The sequence below is a fragment of the Dermacentor andersoni genome, chromosome 4 (assembly GCF_023375885.2).
Source record: "Dermacentor andersoni chromosome 4, qqDerAnde1_hic_scaffold, whole genome shotgun sequence".
Classification (NCBI taxonomy): Eukaryota; Metazoa; Arthropoda; class Arachnida; order Ixodida; family Ixodidae; genus Dermacentor; species Dermacentor andersoni.
Genome location: NC_092817.1, coordinates 7,937,576 through 7,953,412, shown reverse-complemented (window position 1 = coordinate 7,953,412; position 15,837 = coordinate 7,937,576). Strand labels below are relative to the sequence as shown.

Sequence of the window (15,837 nt, the reverse complement as noted above, 5' to 3'; positions counted from 1 at the left end):
TTTTTCTGCGAGTTTCCGCGGTCATCGAGCGAGATGTGTTCTTGTTTACCTGTGCGTGTGCGACACCATGCTTGTTAATTTAGTTAGTAAGTGAGTGTTTACAAGTTAATACAGTTGATAAAATTACTATCCTTACTTCGCATAGGTATCTACTAATTTGCTATCGCAATTGATGCTACACCTTTTGGGAGAAACTGCAACATTTCTTTTTTCTCCACATCATGCATTGTGGGTCGGCACAGTCAGCGTGACAAATGCACGGATGGAGCAAGAGCCATCTCAGCGTTGGGCATGTCGGACCGCATTGGCCACGTCCAGTTACGTTGGCTGCACCAGCGCTATACTATAACAACTATAGACGTTGTTGTTCACGCCAACGTGATGTAGCGTCTGCACGCATGCGCTTATGTTATGTCGGGCTATATATGGGCTTTAACTGAGCAATCTTTTTCTCTGACTTTCGTTAGTTCTAATTTCATATAATTCGACTTTTCGTAGCATCCCCGTGGAATTCAAATTAACAAGCTTTTACTGTGGTTCATTTTTTTTTATTTTAGTCATTTCATGTGATAAATGTTCTTTACTACGTTTACACCAAGTCCTGTCTGTTTCCAGAGCACCAAAATTCGTGACAGCCTACATTATTTTCTCCCTAACACCAGCTATGACACCCACAACACTGGTATGTTGTTATACCTGAAGGATACTCTATCATTTCTTTTTTCTCTAGGCTTCCCTTAAAAGGTCCCTGAAACAGTCTGGAAAAATTTTGCAGAGGTGTAGGGTACAGCTACAGTAAAAGCATTCTTGCCACAGTTTAATTGAAGCATCTTGTATTAAGACAGCTACGGGTGATTACAAGTTACCCTTCTCCCTAGCCATACTCAACCAGCCAGCCACAGAACTTGTATTGCTGTAACCAAGTGTCGTCATCATCATCAGCAGCAGCAGCAGCAGCAGCCTGGTTACGCCCACTGCAGGGCAAAGGCCTCTCTCATACTTCTCCAACTACCCCGGTCATGTACTAATTGTCACCATGTCGTCCCTGCAAACTTCTTAATCTCATCCGCCCACCTAACTTTCCGCTGTCTCCTGCTACGCTTCCCTTCCCTTGGAATCCAGTTTATAACCCTTAATGACCATCGGTTAACTTCCCTCCTCATTACATGTCCTGCCCATGTCCGTTTCTTTTCTTTTTGTAACCAAGTGTAAAACATTTTAAACATTTAAAAAGACAAAGTGTTCACGATTACACTGCTGCTGAAAACTAACACCAGCAGCAAAGTAGAACACACATGGTTACTGCTATATTAACTTTGTGTTTGTCTAGTTGAGCTATGTGTCACCAGGCAGCTGCACCTAGCAGGCCGCTCACCTTTGCACCTCTGCCCATCTGGCACAATGCCCAGTTCACCTGTGTTTACCAGAATGCCAGCCATGTTAAATCTCTCTATCATTCTTTCTGGTATTCTTTCCGGTATTCGAATTCTAGGCAGGAGTGGCAATGCTTTGGCCAGAGAAATCATGGAAATCATGGAGAAATCATATTAGAAAGAACGGAAGTGCCTGTGTTAGCGATATGTCAGTTGTTTTGCGTAGCAAAGAAATGCAGTCTTCAGAAATGATGATGTAATCTATACGCTTCTTGCTATGATGCAATGGTTGGCTTGATGGACAGTGCGCTTGCGCAATCCTGGTATGCTGTCTACTTAAGTAGACGAAGTCTTCAGAATAAAAATTAGTTGCGGGTTATCACTTGTCCTGTGTCTCTGTGTGTATCTTCTGTCCTGTCTTTGAATTGCACATGCCAGTATTCAGTTCCTCTCTATCGTGGCAGTAATTTTCCGGCGTGAAGTGACGGCCACAGACACATGGATCCTGGTGCCGATCAGATACCGACAGCCTGATTCACTGCAGCCACTCCGCTCACCTGTCGCACTGCAGTGGGACATGAAGCCGCAGCTTGACATGTCACCAGTTGCTAGGCTGGATACCCACAATGCAACAAGGGTGACTCATGGTAGTCACGAAAAGAAACCTCGAGGACAACACTGACTGCACAGCTTCTATCAACACGGAACACGTTGTAACACAAGCAGATGACATTTGCTGCGTGCTGGAAGTGCTTGAGTGTAGTGATAAATTGTTGCAATAGTGATAAATTTCTTTGTTATAGAAACGAATTAACCAACATTCCACCTATTACGAACAACATTTGTTCCCCTTAAAGTTGGAAAATAATCGATGAAGCAACCTAGGTAGTCAACCGGACAGCTCGCAAAACTGACATAACGTCCACCAGCTACGTAGATTGTTGCGGGGTGGTTGAAAGCTCAGGAGAGTGGCACCACTGCAATCGTAGTGGAGCACATTTTTAATACCTTATAATAAATTACATGCTTTACGCGGAGTGCTTAAACGTGTCACTTAATGATCAGGAGGGCCCACTTTAACAACTTGGTACGTTTGTAAATTGTCAAGTTCGTTTCTGGGTCCCTCGCACACCTTTCAAAACACCATCTTTCGGTTGGAGATGCTCCTGGCGTAGCTCAAAGCAGCGAAATATTTATTACTTTAATCCCGCAAACAAATCACTACATTGCTGCCAGCTGCATCATCACCCAGTGGCGCTTATCAGAGCCATCATTGATGTCGGAACTCGGTGCTCCATGACGGATTAAAAATTAACTCGCAGATAAGCACTGCATTGAAGCAAGAATGTAATAAATTAAGAATTGACGTTATATTTGTTTGGCGTGATGTTTATATTGACGCACACAGATATGACCGTAAAAAGAAATCACTACAACCACAAAACTGGGTAAGGGCGCTGGTTGTTGTTTCGCCTCTGGTATGGTGGCATACTTCTGATAGAGTGTACTAACCTAAGCACAAGAGCTTCTCTTCTTGCTTTTATGCACTCATGAGCAGCCTTGTTGCCTCACTGCCTCATTTTACACGTATTTCTTGTGGTACAGGTTTCACACCTTGGTCCATCTTTATTGCCCCACACTTTTTGTTGATCGCAGTGCTGCATTGAACTAATGCTGAACTGAATAAAAGAGACGTTGCGCAGTACCAGGTTGTTCGACCAGCACCATCAGCACACCAGAGTAACCGGAACATGCAGGCAGTTGTGAACTTCCGCTACGTAGGCACTTCGGGTTCTTACTATCAGCAGCGAGGGGTTACAACAGTTGGTGAGAAGAATGGGGACAGAAAGCCATGCAAAAGTTGAGTAGAGGGCGAGGATTTTCTTGTTCTTGTATTTTGAAATTTCTCAGCTGAATAACTTCAGACGCATACTGCGTGCCCCTTCCCTGCCATTCTTGTCACATTTATCTCTCCAACTGTGAATCTACACAATCTGCGACCAAAAAACGGTGGCTTGAAGTGTTCGAGGGCCCCTAAAGAAGTCTGACTATGCACTACCAGCCGCCCTCAATGAAAAGTGTAGAAAAATATTATATATATACAGTCGCCGACTAATTTTTTGGACCTCACAAGGACTGAAAAATAGTCCGAAAAATCGAAGTCCAAAAAATTTCTGTCTAAAAATTTATTAGGCTTTGTGGGGATGTGCGCTTCTCACGCGTCCCCTGATATGTTGTTTTTCCCGCAAGACTCCCATTTGCAGTGCGGCTTTGCCGCGTGGCCTGGCGCCCGCGGCGGTCGGAGTGGTACAAGCGCAGTGCGAGAGATGGCGCGAGTGTTGCGCTGCTGCACCCCGTTACTTGGGTGCGGGAAAGACAAGGCGTTCCTTCTTTAGTTCGGGACAGCAAGCAGTGCGGACGTGCCGCGCGTGCGCCGATCCATGCTTCTGCGAGACCGTCTCGCGTGGCCACCTTCGAACGCACCACCGTTCACGTGACCGTACGCGCGAACGACCAGGCGTTGGGATCCAGCATGGGGCGAACATATTCGCTCGCTATCCGGTCGCGGTGAGTCGGACTTCTAGATTTGTCGCGCGCCCACGGCATGTTTTGTGGATAGCAACTCGGCTAGCAGGCATTGATCTATGAAAGGTGCAATAAATGCCCTTGTGATTGTTTGCACTACTGTGTTGTCGTTCCTTTGTCCCAAGAGCACGGATGAGAGAACCCCACAGCTTAGAGAGGCATTAAAAAATCTTTAATAATGCCCTGCCTCATACTACACTTGGAGGAGATAAGATTTCTTTAAATTTGTGCAAGAGTAACATCGCGTCCGTATACAGTCGCCAAGAGCGCCACCATGTTGGCAATCTCCGCCAATGAAGATCGCCATAGAGATCTAAAACAAGCCATATTTCTTCGCACAACTTCTCTCTCGCGAAGGCACAGGAGGTGGCGCCAAGCACACAAATGCGAAGCCACACAAACACACATAAAGATGCAATGCCTCCGAGACACACTTGCTCTGTGGACACACCATGTGCAGAATGGTGACCAAAACTTAAAAAGAAAAGAAGAAAGAAAGAAACGAAAAAGAGGATTCCACACTAGGTGATTATGATGATAGTGCTGACCGAGAAAACGGCGTCTCCTGGAGTGTTTTGTCAGCGAAGGAAGAGTGGGTATGGCCTTCGAGACCTGAGGATAGTGTACGCTCTCTATTGATAGCATGCGCCTCCTAACCTTGGAGACTATAAAGTGGGTCACTAGGAACGAAGCTTGACCAATACAGTGGAATATCTAATATGGCGACATCCAAGATTGGGTAGCATGGCTCAGAATGAGCGATTTAGTTTGGAAAATCAAGCTTTGGGACCTAAGTTTGTCCAAAAAAATTGGTCGCACAAATACATTAGCTCTATGGGAACCCTGACGGTGCATTTGTTAAGTCCGGAATATCTATCAAGTTCGAATTCTTGGAGTCTGAAAAATCCATTGGCAACTGTATACGGTACACTGCTTACACACGTTTACTTGAAGTGAGGCGCTGCATCACTGCTCCCCCTAATACAAAACATGCACCACAAATCCAGGCATTTCAGAGTGAACCATGCCAGTGTCACAAACAGGGGCAGGCATGTAAACACCAAATACACAAATCACATTTATTTTCTGTTCACATCATATACCAGATTGCAGTTTGATGTGATATGCGATGGCCATGTGCGCAACAGGACACCTGAACAAAGGAGCAACATAGGTGTGCAAAATGAACCAAGGCTTGTCGGGGGACCTGTCAAGGTCAGCTGCAAGGCTTCATATAAAATAGGGACAGCATATTGGCATACAAAGTGCAATAACAGAAGGAAACTACAGTAAAAAAAAAGGAAAGCATGGCAGATACACTAGTAGAGCACAGGCAATGATATCTTGTGACATTATGATCTACAATACACACTAGAAATGTTCTTGTGCTACACACACAAAATAAAAAATATATTAGCAGACCCTATCTCACGATGGCTGTCGACGTTGGTGAGATTATCATTCAAGAAATGTAGCAACACACCGTACTGCTGAAGACAGCTTTATTTAGAATCTGTAGTGGTCATCCTGAAATTTCCATTGCTTTGGCTAAATGCAATATGCACTGTCTCCGGGATACTTCCCTTTGTTATGACACTCACTCGCCAGGACCGGACATGACCGTGATAGCATGACGACGACTGTACAACGACAATGAAACGACAAAGAAGGAAAAGAAGTAATAACGTCAATGAAACAACGAAGGCAGTATGACAACGGCATGACAACAATGGGAGGATAATTCTGAAATTATGACCATAACGGTATAATGATGACAGTGCGAGGACAATGGGATAACCACGAGTATATGATGACAATGATGTGATGACTGTATGACAAGTACTGTATGACGAGAATCAGATGACAAAGCTGGAATGATAATGCAAGGACCACAACAGCATGACAACAAAGGTATGACAATGAATGCATGACGACCACTGTATGACAATGACGCAATGACAATAATGTCATGACAACCATGGCATAATCACAAATGAATGATGACAGCATGATTACATGGAATGACGTCAATGGAACAATGAAGGTAGTATGGTGATGACAGCATGACAACACTCAGATGACATTTCTAAAATGATGACAATGGAACAATGACACCATGACGACAGTCGGAGGAGAATGCTGGAATCACGACAATGGAACGACCAGGGTAGGATCACGACTTCCGAGCGCATACCTAATGACTTAAGCTAGTAGATAACTTGGGTATACGGATCGGCGTAGACGGCCCATATACCAAGTAGGCAATGAATGCCAATTCCATTAAAATAGTGTTGTGTTAATTATATCATTGCTAACGTGATAAAGATAGATCAGTAGACAAGGTAAATGACAGTCGGTTATTGCCATAAAAGTTCATAAAGCTTTCATAAAACTCGGTATCGCATAATGTTGCTAGCAGCCCTGCTGCTCACACCTGTGCCACCCATTATGTCTATGCTTATATGTCTCGGCAAAAGACAAGGAGCTACACTGCTCCAGCAAGGCTATATGGGTTAGCTTCATGCAGGCCCCTAAGGCCGCAGCAGCACTACCGATTAGTGCCCTTCTTCACATCTTTGTTACAATTGAGCTGTTCTCACACAAGCTATGAGTGGCTAATGAAAGTAGCCACCTGCTTTGCGCCACAAACACAGTGAATTGCAGTGGAGCAGTGCTGGGTCAGTTGGCAAAAGGTTATTCAAGGTTCCTATTTACAGGCCAGTGGTACAGCCTGCTTCACAACGTTCACAATGGTCAGATCCTCATGATGTGACAAGATACTTGCCTGGAAGAGGCGCTGACACAGCCACAGGTAGAGGCCATTGAGGGTACCTGGAATGTGCCGTATCTCACGCAGCGTCACCCACCGCTGGGCAACACCATCAAGCAGACACTCAAGGTACAGCAGGCATCCATTGCTCTTGATGTGCAGCTGGTTAAGGGCCTCTGCCGTGTCACGGGCACCCAACTGCTGTCGTAGTGCTTCCTCACCATCCAGCCGTGCCAATATGTACTGCTGCATGTCGCGCACTACAGACGCCTTGCGAAGGTCATCCAGGCTGATCTGCATGAACCACATCCCAAAGCCACCTCGCTGACATAGCAGCTGGAGACACAACACAGGACAAGTGCTGAGACTGTGATCACCCGTCACACCACAAAAAGCAGTCTGTCGTGCCTTGTTTCACTCTACAATGCCCTTCCATGATGACATGACTGTGAAATGTTATGTGGGTTTCCCTTTCCTTGTTCTTTCGCACTTTCTTTTCTCTTCCTTTTGTGAACGTGTATATGACAATCACATTTGTGCATGGTCACCTATTTTTCTATATCATCCTCACGTGACTACATATTGTGAATAAACAAACCTGTTATACATGAGCTGCAGAAGAGAGCTTGAGGTAAAGAGTACCTCAGCTACTACATTTCTCTGTGTTACACAGCAATACAGAAATAAGGACAAAATAAATGCAAAAAGGACAATGACGCTAGAAATGATAATGTCACAATGGAGAGTTATCTTGATATCTGTCTTTGCCACTAACCTTATGACATAAAGTAGACTTCCATTAATTCAACACTTCGGTCAATATGACCCCAACCAAAGGTCCCGGCTGACGCCCATGCATTTCTATGGGCTCAAACTTTCATGATTTCGATCTTAAAATTTACCTTCACCAAATAATTCGAACTTGACCAGTCTGCACTGACGTGCCTGACCCCTATGGTGACCCCAACAGCAACCCCTTTAGTGGCAGCGTCCGTCTTGTCTGGGCTTAGGGGACAGTGAATACTTTGCACACACATCATCTCCTGTCGAAAACACCCTATTTTTGGCTTTCCCTAGGAAGATTTTCAAGCAATAGCCATAGCTCACAATTGTCTGATTATGGCATTTATCCTTTAGCATGCCCCTGAAGCTGAAGACATGTTTTCTCTTCTTGTCTTCCTTCTCGTCTTTTAATTTTTTTTTACTGACCACTGAGTCTGTCACTTTGTGCATGTGGCTTAAATGTGTCATATGTTGCGTCCTTAAGTACCATATAATGTGCTAGCAAAAAAGTGACGCACAAAAGAATGCATACAAAGACTGCATTATTTCCTATGTCTTCTTACATACATTCCCATTTGTCCAACACCGTACTTAAAACTTCAATTTTACCAGCTTGACCAGTACTTTATTTGCTCGAGTATGTTGAGTGCAGCACCAGGAGTAAAACATCTCATCCATCAATGATGATGTGCACTGAACAGAGGAATATGGTGACTGCTAAGGGGCTGTGGGCAATGTAAGTGCTTCCCCTCAAGGCAAGCAAGTCAGCTATTTCTTTGGAGTATCACAGCCATCACACTACTTGGCTATCCCCGGCTAATTTCCCTTCCAAGGAATCACTTCACCTAATGATGCCTTGCTTCCATTATCTGGCAAGAACTAGGCCGGTATAACACAAAGCTATTCCAATTTGTTTTTATTTCAAGTTCTGCCATTAGCCCTCCATGATAGGTCAAAATGGCTTGGGCTTATCCCATATGGGTGAGCTCTATGTCTATATGGGTGGAACCTGAGCCATTTTGACCAATCACAGGAGGCTGATGATTTGAAATAAAAACAGACTGGAATAGTTTTATGTTATCCTGGCCCGGGTGTATATATTGTAACTAGGGGAATACTATAACACACAAAATGACATACTATTTGTCAAAACTGCTCTTTGGAAATATTAAACTTCACATGGCCAACGTCCCAAAACTTTGTACATGTGCCTTGGCATTTCCTATGAAATATGTTTTGTTGTACACACTACCTGGGCAGCATAAAAGTGTCTGGCATTTTCTTCATTGCACGCACCTTTCTGAAGCCAGTAAACATCCGTGTGATGGTCTTGCTCTGCCTACGCGCTGAGCAGACGAGCAACAGCCACTGTGGGAAGAGCTGCTGGTGGGCAGCCAGCAGTTCGGCAATTGTGCGGCTGCCACCCTCAGAGGAAGAGCAGTGCCTCTGTTCACCCCCATGGTGGTGATGGTGGCGGCGATGGCGGCGATGACTGCCATTGCCTGTCATACCAGAGGTGTTCACCTGAAAATGAAGACATACTCCATTGGGACATGATCTAATGTACCTTTTGTTATATTACGTTTCACAAAGCCTTTAAATTTTATAAATTATATTTTATAAATATAATAATAATATCACAACCTCTTTTAACCCATGACCATGTCATCCTCTTATCCTTAGTATTAACAACTTCATCGAGCAGCTGTACCTTCCTGAAGGCAAATCTCAAAACATCTTTCCTTTTTAATTGGATAATTCTTTCATGTATGCTTTCTTGATGGCACCTGTGAGTTGGCAAAAACTACAAGGAAGAGATAGCTAATACTAAATTGGCACACGAAAGGGGACCCAGCGCCTCCACAATATGGCACAGTACAGTGCTGGCATCCTATCTTTGGCTGGAGACTGAAGCACACGAGGCTTCATCAGAGCCAGATGTGCATACCTGGACAAGGAGTGACTCGTCGACTGAGTCTACAAGCAGCAGACATGGATGCTCAGGTGGCTCAATCTCGAGCAGCGGAAACAGCACGGCCTTTTTAAATGCTTCATCAGGCCAGCGTGCGCACATCGCAGGCTCAAGGGCAGCTTCAGCCTCACGCAGCCGGTCCCGGTAACCATCCAGCAGGCCTGCTTGTTCACACCGGCACAGCTGACGCACTAGGCCCAGCACAAACGAGGCCACGGCCAGGGTGCGTGTGTCATGAGCCTGGCAAAAGTGGTGCGCCAGCAGGCGCCGGCTAAGCACATGCTGGTGCACCTCTGGGTCGGCCACTGTGGGTTGTGCAATCTCCTGGAAAAAGGCCGTCTTGCCACAGCCCGGCCCACCAACCACAAGCGCACCACATGTCTTAGACGCGGGTCGCTGGTCAAGGCAGTGGACCAGCTTGGAAAATGCCCACTCCCGGCAGAGGAACCTGCACCCAATGATTCATCACTAAAAGCATGGATAGCATTCTGTAGCTCTGAGACTCCCACTGCAATATCGCTTTTAGCAGCTAAGGCACATAGAACCAGACATGATTGAAACATGTTTATGATGAGCAACACCTTATCGGCGCAATTTTCCCATCATGTTGTTGCAGAGCACAAAATGAGGGAAAGAGAATTATTGTGTAGGAAAGCCTGAATCATGCACTCTTAAAAATGTTTGCACCCTTTCGGGCTTATCTCGTCCAACAATAATAATCGGTATACACCTTTCTTTCCTTTAACACTGCACACCCAGTACATCCAGGCCATAAATGACATGCACGTCATCAGCGTGATACAGCATTCTTGACAGGAAAGTGGCGATTGCAGAGTTTTCAAGAAAGGAAACGCAAGCAAGGCAGATGGCGATTATTGTTGTGGGTCAAGATAAGCCTGTATATGCACAAAGCACTTATGCAAGTTCGTTAAAAGGAGTCCTAAATGCACATGAATTTTGTAAAATATCTGCAAGAGTTCAGTATAACCATAAATTCAATACACTCAAACCTCATAATAACGAAGTTGAAGGGGGAGAGGAAATTACTTCGTCACATCTGTTACTTCATTATATCCGTTATTACCACTTACTGAAATATGTGCCCAATGGGGTGCATTCTAGTGAACATGGAAATAAGACGGCTTTGCGGCCCGCGGAACCACCACACAGCCACGCATGCGATGAAATCTGAATAAAACAACAAAAGAATACCGGCGTGTGCAACACGCTAATTTGCACCTGACGAGACAGCCTTTAGATAGCTTCCTTCTATTGTATTGTTATGGTCCATCACGTCCGCTTTCTACTTGGCTTGTCGTAGTTCAGCATCACGTGTTACACAACATAGCGCTCCGCTGTGTGATCGAGAAGGCATGGACTCCTATGGGGATTTCAATAGGAATTTCATTTACTTCGTTGTAACGAGATTTGAGCATATAGCTGCATTCGTTGTAACAAGGTTCGGCGAGGTGCAGAGGGTGATATGTCATCAGCAATTTCGATGATACAGTAAGAACATGCGAGAGCAGCTACAGCTGCGTTCAAGTTATTGATATGGTAGTACTGAGTATAAGTACATGCGGATAGAGTTATATGAGCTTTGCAAGATGAAACTACGGAAAGAAAGCAGATTTGAAAAAGAGGGAAGGGTATTGCATGCGTAAAGCTTACAAATATTTATACAGAATGCGTAAAAACCTCACGTGTACCAGGGATGTTAAGGAATGCTAACATGCTGCCTTTTTTAGCTTTCTTGGCATGGGAAGTAATAATAATCCTGCTCCTAACCCCTTCCAAATCCTCTATCATTACAATGCACCACATGCGCCGATATTAGCTCTGTAGGCATGCCACAGTGCCCCGTTCCTCGCTGATATGCGCAATTCCTGAATGCAGTTCTCCAGCAAATGCTTCGAATCAATGGAGGAAAGAAGTGAAACAGCATTTTTGTTTAACTTTCTCTGTAATCGTTCATGCAACTCACATAAATAAATAAAGAAGAAGCCCGCAAGAAGACGCAGTGAAAAGCGAACCTGCCCTCCTAATCCTGATCCTCCACCTATTCCCCTCCCACCCCAACCCCGTAACTCGCTCCGAGCCCGTAAAAATGTTCTCCGGCAGGACACACGCGCTCTTATCCCACCGTGTGTCTGCTCCCTCCCCCTTCACCTTACTAGGGCGGAGGAAGTTGTGCTTAGGAGGCTTCGGGCCGGAGTGGCCCTTACACCGGCTGTTGTGTCAAGGTGGAACTGGTCGCATTTACCACTGGGTGCTACGTGTCCATATTGCTCCGTTCCTGTGGTGGAAGCAGATTGATACCACCTAATATGGACATGTATGGGTTTACAATCGGAACGCTCGCGTCTCCTACTGCAAGCCGGCCTCCGCTACAGTGTGACAACCAGCTATGACCGCTGGATACATGACAACAGATTCCACAAAACACTGCTTCAATTCATACATAACACAGGCCTCACAGCACACATATAATACACATATGCGCTCCAAGAATTATGCCTTAAGGGCAAGTCTTTATCGCAATAAAAAAAAAAAAATGCGAACCTGCGCCGGTTGAAGCCGAGGCCATCACCGGTAGTTGCCGCTGGCTGCAGAAGCGAGCTCATGGCCATGATCGGCAAGCGGCGCGCAGCTGCAGGCCCTTGCTCCTCGCTGCCGTCCCGTTGCAGGGTGCCGCGAAGCCCTTACGCTGTCTCATCCTGCATGGACACGGTGAACCACGTGGTTGGCCGCGTTGCTGCAAGCTCTACAACACAGATGATGCCAACACAGTGCGCTACTTCCAACAACCAACAGGGCATCACGTGCGCATAATCGCTCGTTAGTGCCAAGAGCGACACTGACAGACAGCTCACGCCAGCCTGTGTTGGTGCTCTTCCGAACAGAAACTGTTTTTCCTTCACAATCAATTCCTTTAGCTCACAATGACACAGTTAGCAGGCTGCACAAGTTATCGGTTGCTTGCTCAACTACAAGCAAAAACAAAAGCTTAAGCAAGAAATTCAAACAAAGGAATGCCTTCGACGAAAGGAGCCTTGCTGGAAGAGAAAGATACCTTCCGCGCATGCACAATCGAAACAACACAATCAAAGACAGGCCCAACCTGTTCTTGCTGGTATCAAGGTGGTATGCGGGCAACATGGTTCTCAAACATGAATAAAAGGAAAATAAGTTTTTGAGGTGGAGCGTAATTTGCCTACTTTCCCGAGTTTGGCAAAGCCGCTGTTGGATCAGTCACTATCTCAGCAGATACACTTATGGATATACAGGGTGTCCTAGCTACCTTTAGCCAGAGTTTAAAAATGTGCCGATGCACTCTAAGATGAAGTAACAAAATGCATGTTGCTGACCATTGTATACAGTAAGTCATAGTATTTTTTGTATTCTGCTCAACTGCATAATTAGTCAAGATTATTTAACCAACTCTGGAAGCAACAACGTTAGGCGAAAAATTCCCACAAGAAAGTTGTAGAGCGCTTTGCAAGACATCCGATCATAAACCGCCACGAGGGAAGCACATAGGTAGCGTAAATCGCACAGCCAATGCCTGCATCACTGCCCTGCCGCCTAAGCGGCAGCATTTCGCGCTAAATGCGAAGGTTGTGGGTTCAGTTCCCACCTGCAGCAAGTTGTTTTTTCATCCACTTTAATTTCCATTAATTTATCGTTTCTTTATTTCATTTATTAAGCACAAGTAATTTCCCCTATGTTGTACTTAGTGTCAAGTGTTTGTTGGCTTCTCATGATATGACTTAATAAAAATCGGGCCCCTCGGTTAACCCCCTTTCTTCTCGTTTATTACATACGAGGGTCTCGAATCCGGCTACATTGATGCCCTCAGGTAGCATATGTGGGTTTATTGACCAGTTGCCTTCACCCAAAAAGATCATGTTCTCGTGACGCCTGCGGCAAAAAGGACGTTTCACGTCCGCCGCCAAGGTCTGTGAGTGGTGGCGCTGGCTAACACCCAGGGTTCTACTAGGACACATAAATACCCAAAGAAAGTGGATGGGGAAACAGCGTCGCGGTAGCTCAATTGGTAGAGCATCGCACGCGACATGCGAAGGTTGTGGGTTCGGTTCCCACCTGCGGCAAGTTGTTTTTTCATCCACTTTAATTTCCATTAATTGATCGTTTCTTTATTTCATTTACTAAGCACAAGTAATTTCCCCTATGTTGTCCTTGGTGTCAGTGTTTGTTGGCTTCTCGTGATATTTCACGTGGTAGTGACGCATAAGAAAGACAGTAGCAATACTGTGAAAGAAGAGACTAACTTTTATTGGGCGAACTTGTCCCCACAAAAACAGGCTAAGCCTAAAGAACGGCGACAACGGCGAACACAGTCGGCGATCGTCTAAATCTGATCAGCGGGTCAAGCGCGTCGGCTTTTATACATCAGTCGTCGAATTTTCCAGAGTAATCGCTGGGACCAGCATGCCTTCCACAAAGTTCTACATTATTCGCGTCGCGCACACACGCAATCAGATTACACAAGGTTCGGTCACAGACGGCGGATGGAACCATCGATAACATTCCGGAAACTTCCGATACATGCAGGCACGTCTTGCGCTGTGCGATAACATTTGTCAGCGATGAAACGTGTCGCCCGATAAAGACAAACAAGTACGCGTGTCAATACATATATAAGCTATGTGCTTCGACATTCGCCTTTTTGCCTTGTAAAGCCACAATATCCGAAATGGATCGCATAAAAAATTGTGGTGGCTATTTTTGAGGACAACATTTCCGTAAACGTGTGAGTGCTTCTTAGGGAACGGAACGAACACAACCGAAAAAAAAAAATTCGGTAATCATCCTCTTTCTCGGAAAACGGGCTAACGCCATAGTACGACCTCGCACACGCCGCACAACGTTAGATCTACAAACATTGATGCCGCATGCTTGTACCATCCGCTATGTAGAAACAAGATATCTGTAATCCAGCACCCACCACTGCTTAAGATGCTCGCACAGTTCGTAAGCGGTCGCTTTGCTGGACAAGTATAGTTCACACTGTAAGGCATGCTGTTATTACTAACTAAAATTATTTTATTGATGAGTGGAAAGCTCCTCCACAGAACCAAGTAGTCAAGCAATGTAATCTGCAGCTAACAGTTTGAACGCTTGTCAAAGTATAACAGCACAGCTCAGGACTATCGTAGCAGAACGGTACCCACACTGTTATGATCGTCGCGTAAGTTTCATTGCTCCTAAACCGCAGCTTAGAGCTAGAGGATAATACAGCAATAAGGTCGCATTAGTGAATGGAACTTTCAGCAATGCACAATTGATCTCCGAGGCTGATTGTAAGTTCAAACATTCGCGCGCACATCGCGCTGCGTGCTCCGTCCGCCTCAGCACCAGCAGAAAGTCCGGCCATACCGACTTAAAGGGACACTAAAGGTTACTATGAAGTTAAGTTAAAGTGATAAAGCAATGCTCTAGAACGTCTAAGGCGTCAATATAATCGCAAACAGAGCTTTGGTAACCGAGATATTGAGGTAAATGCATGACACAATTTGAGACCCCCCAGCGACATCCCTGTACTAGCCCGATGACGAAGGCACTCCTCATCATAATTTATTTCACTAGTACTCAACTACTCGTATTAAAAAGAACACTTCATTAGGTTATAAGACGGAAGAAAATGGTACTTGTCTGCATCTGCTCGATTCTAAGGAAAAATAACATTTTGACGTTACCGTTCAGTAGTATGGGTGGTCGAAAGGTTTCGTTTTCGCTCGACCCTGCGCCGAGCGCGCTTTGGAGTTGCAGTTGTTTCGTTATCGCGTCGGGCTGCGCTGGTTCTGCTGGCTCGCGAAACTTGCATTTGGAACGAGCAGCGAGAATGCCACGTCCATGTGATGTGGGATGCGCGAACGGTCCGCGGAACTTGGCCAAGGGCAGTTGCAGCGGCGAATCCAACGTTACTTTTCACTGTGTGCCAACGAGTGAACCTCTCCGTTCGAAGTGGTTTAGTACCGTACCTCTGCCACAGCGCGTTGACAAAGAGCCGAAAAATCGCATAGTATATGCTCGCTGCACTTTCGTTCAGAGGATTACGAGTTCAACGCCGACTTACTGAAGTCTTGTGTAGTGCCTTTCAAAGCAATGCTTTCCCGTAGCGCTGTTCCGCCGGTCTTGCCTGCATTCTCCGAAGCGCAAGAACAACTGCAGGCGAGTTCGGCATTTGGTTTTCAGGAAGGAAAAGCTACAAATGTGCGAATATGTACAGCGATGACATACTGTTGCCGTCGTAGTAGTACGCAAGGACGCCGGCAGCGCGAGCCCTCAGCAGCAGGTCACGTTCATCAGTGCTTAAACCGCTGAAGTCG

General features: G+C 45.6%; 1 protein-coding gene across 5 annotated transcripts in view; it reads right to left on the bottom strand.

Annotated features, from left to right (window-relative positions):
* Positions 1 to 15,837, bottom strand: part of LOC126535934 (uncharacterized) — a 169,006-nt gene that overhangs the window by 132,034 nt on the left and 21,135 nt on the right. For 3 of the 5 annotated variants that reach the window (XM_055073355.2, XM_055073356.2, XM_050182794.3), the window contains exons 2-5: positions 12,047 to 12,201; positions 9,461 to 9,932; positions 8,809 to 9,036; positions 6,745 to 7,023 (exon numbers count right to left, since the gene is read on the bottom strand). In XM_055073355.2, the coding sequence (XP_054929330.1) occupies positions 6,745 to 7,023; positions 8,809 to 9,036; positions 9,461 to 9,932; positions 12,047 to 12,114 (1,047 nt within the window). In that variant the 5' untranslated portion in view covers positions 12,115 to 12,201. Of the gene's footprint in view, positions 1 to 6,744; positions 7,024 to 8,808; positions 9,037 to 9,460; positions 9,933 to 12,046; positions 12,249 to 15,837 lie in introns of all 5 variants that reach the window. The other 2 variants (XM_055073354.2, XM_072287733.1) reach the window with 2 other exon arrangements.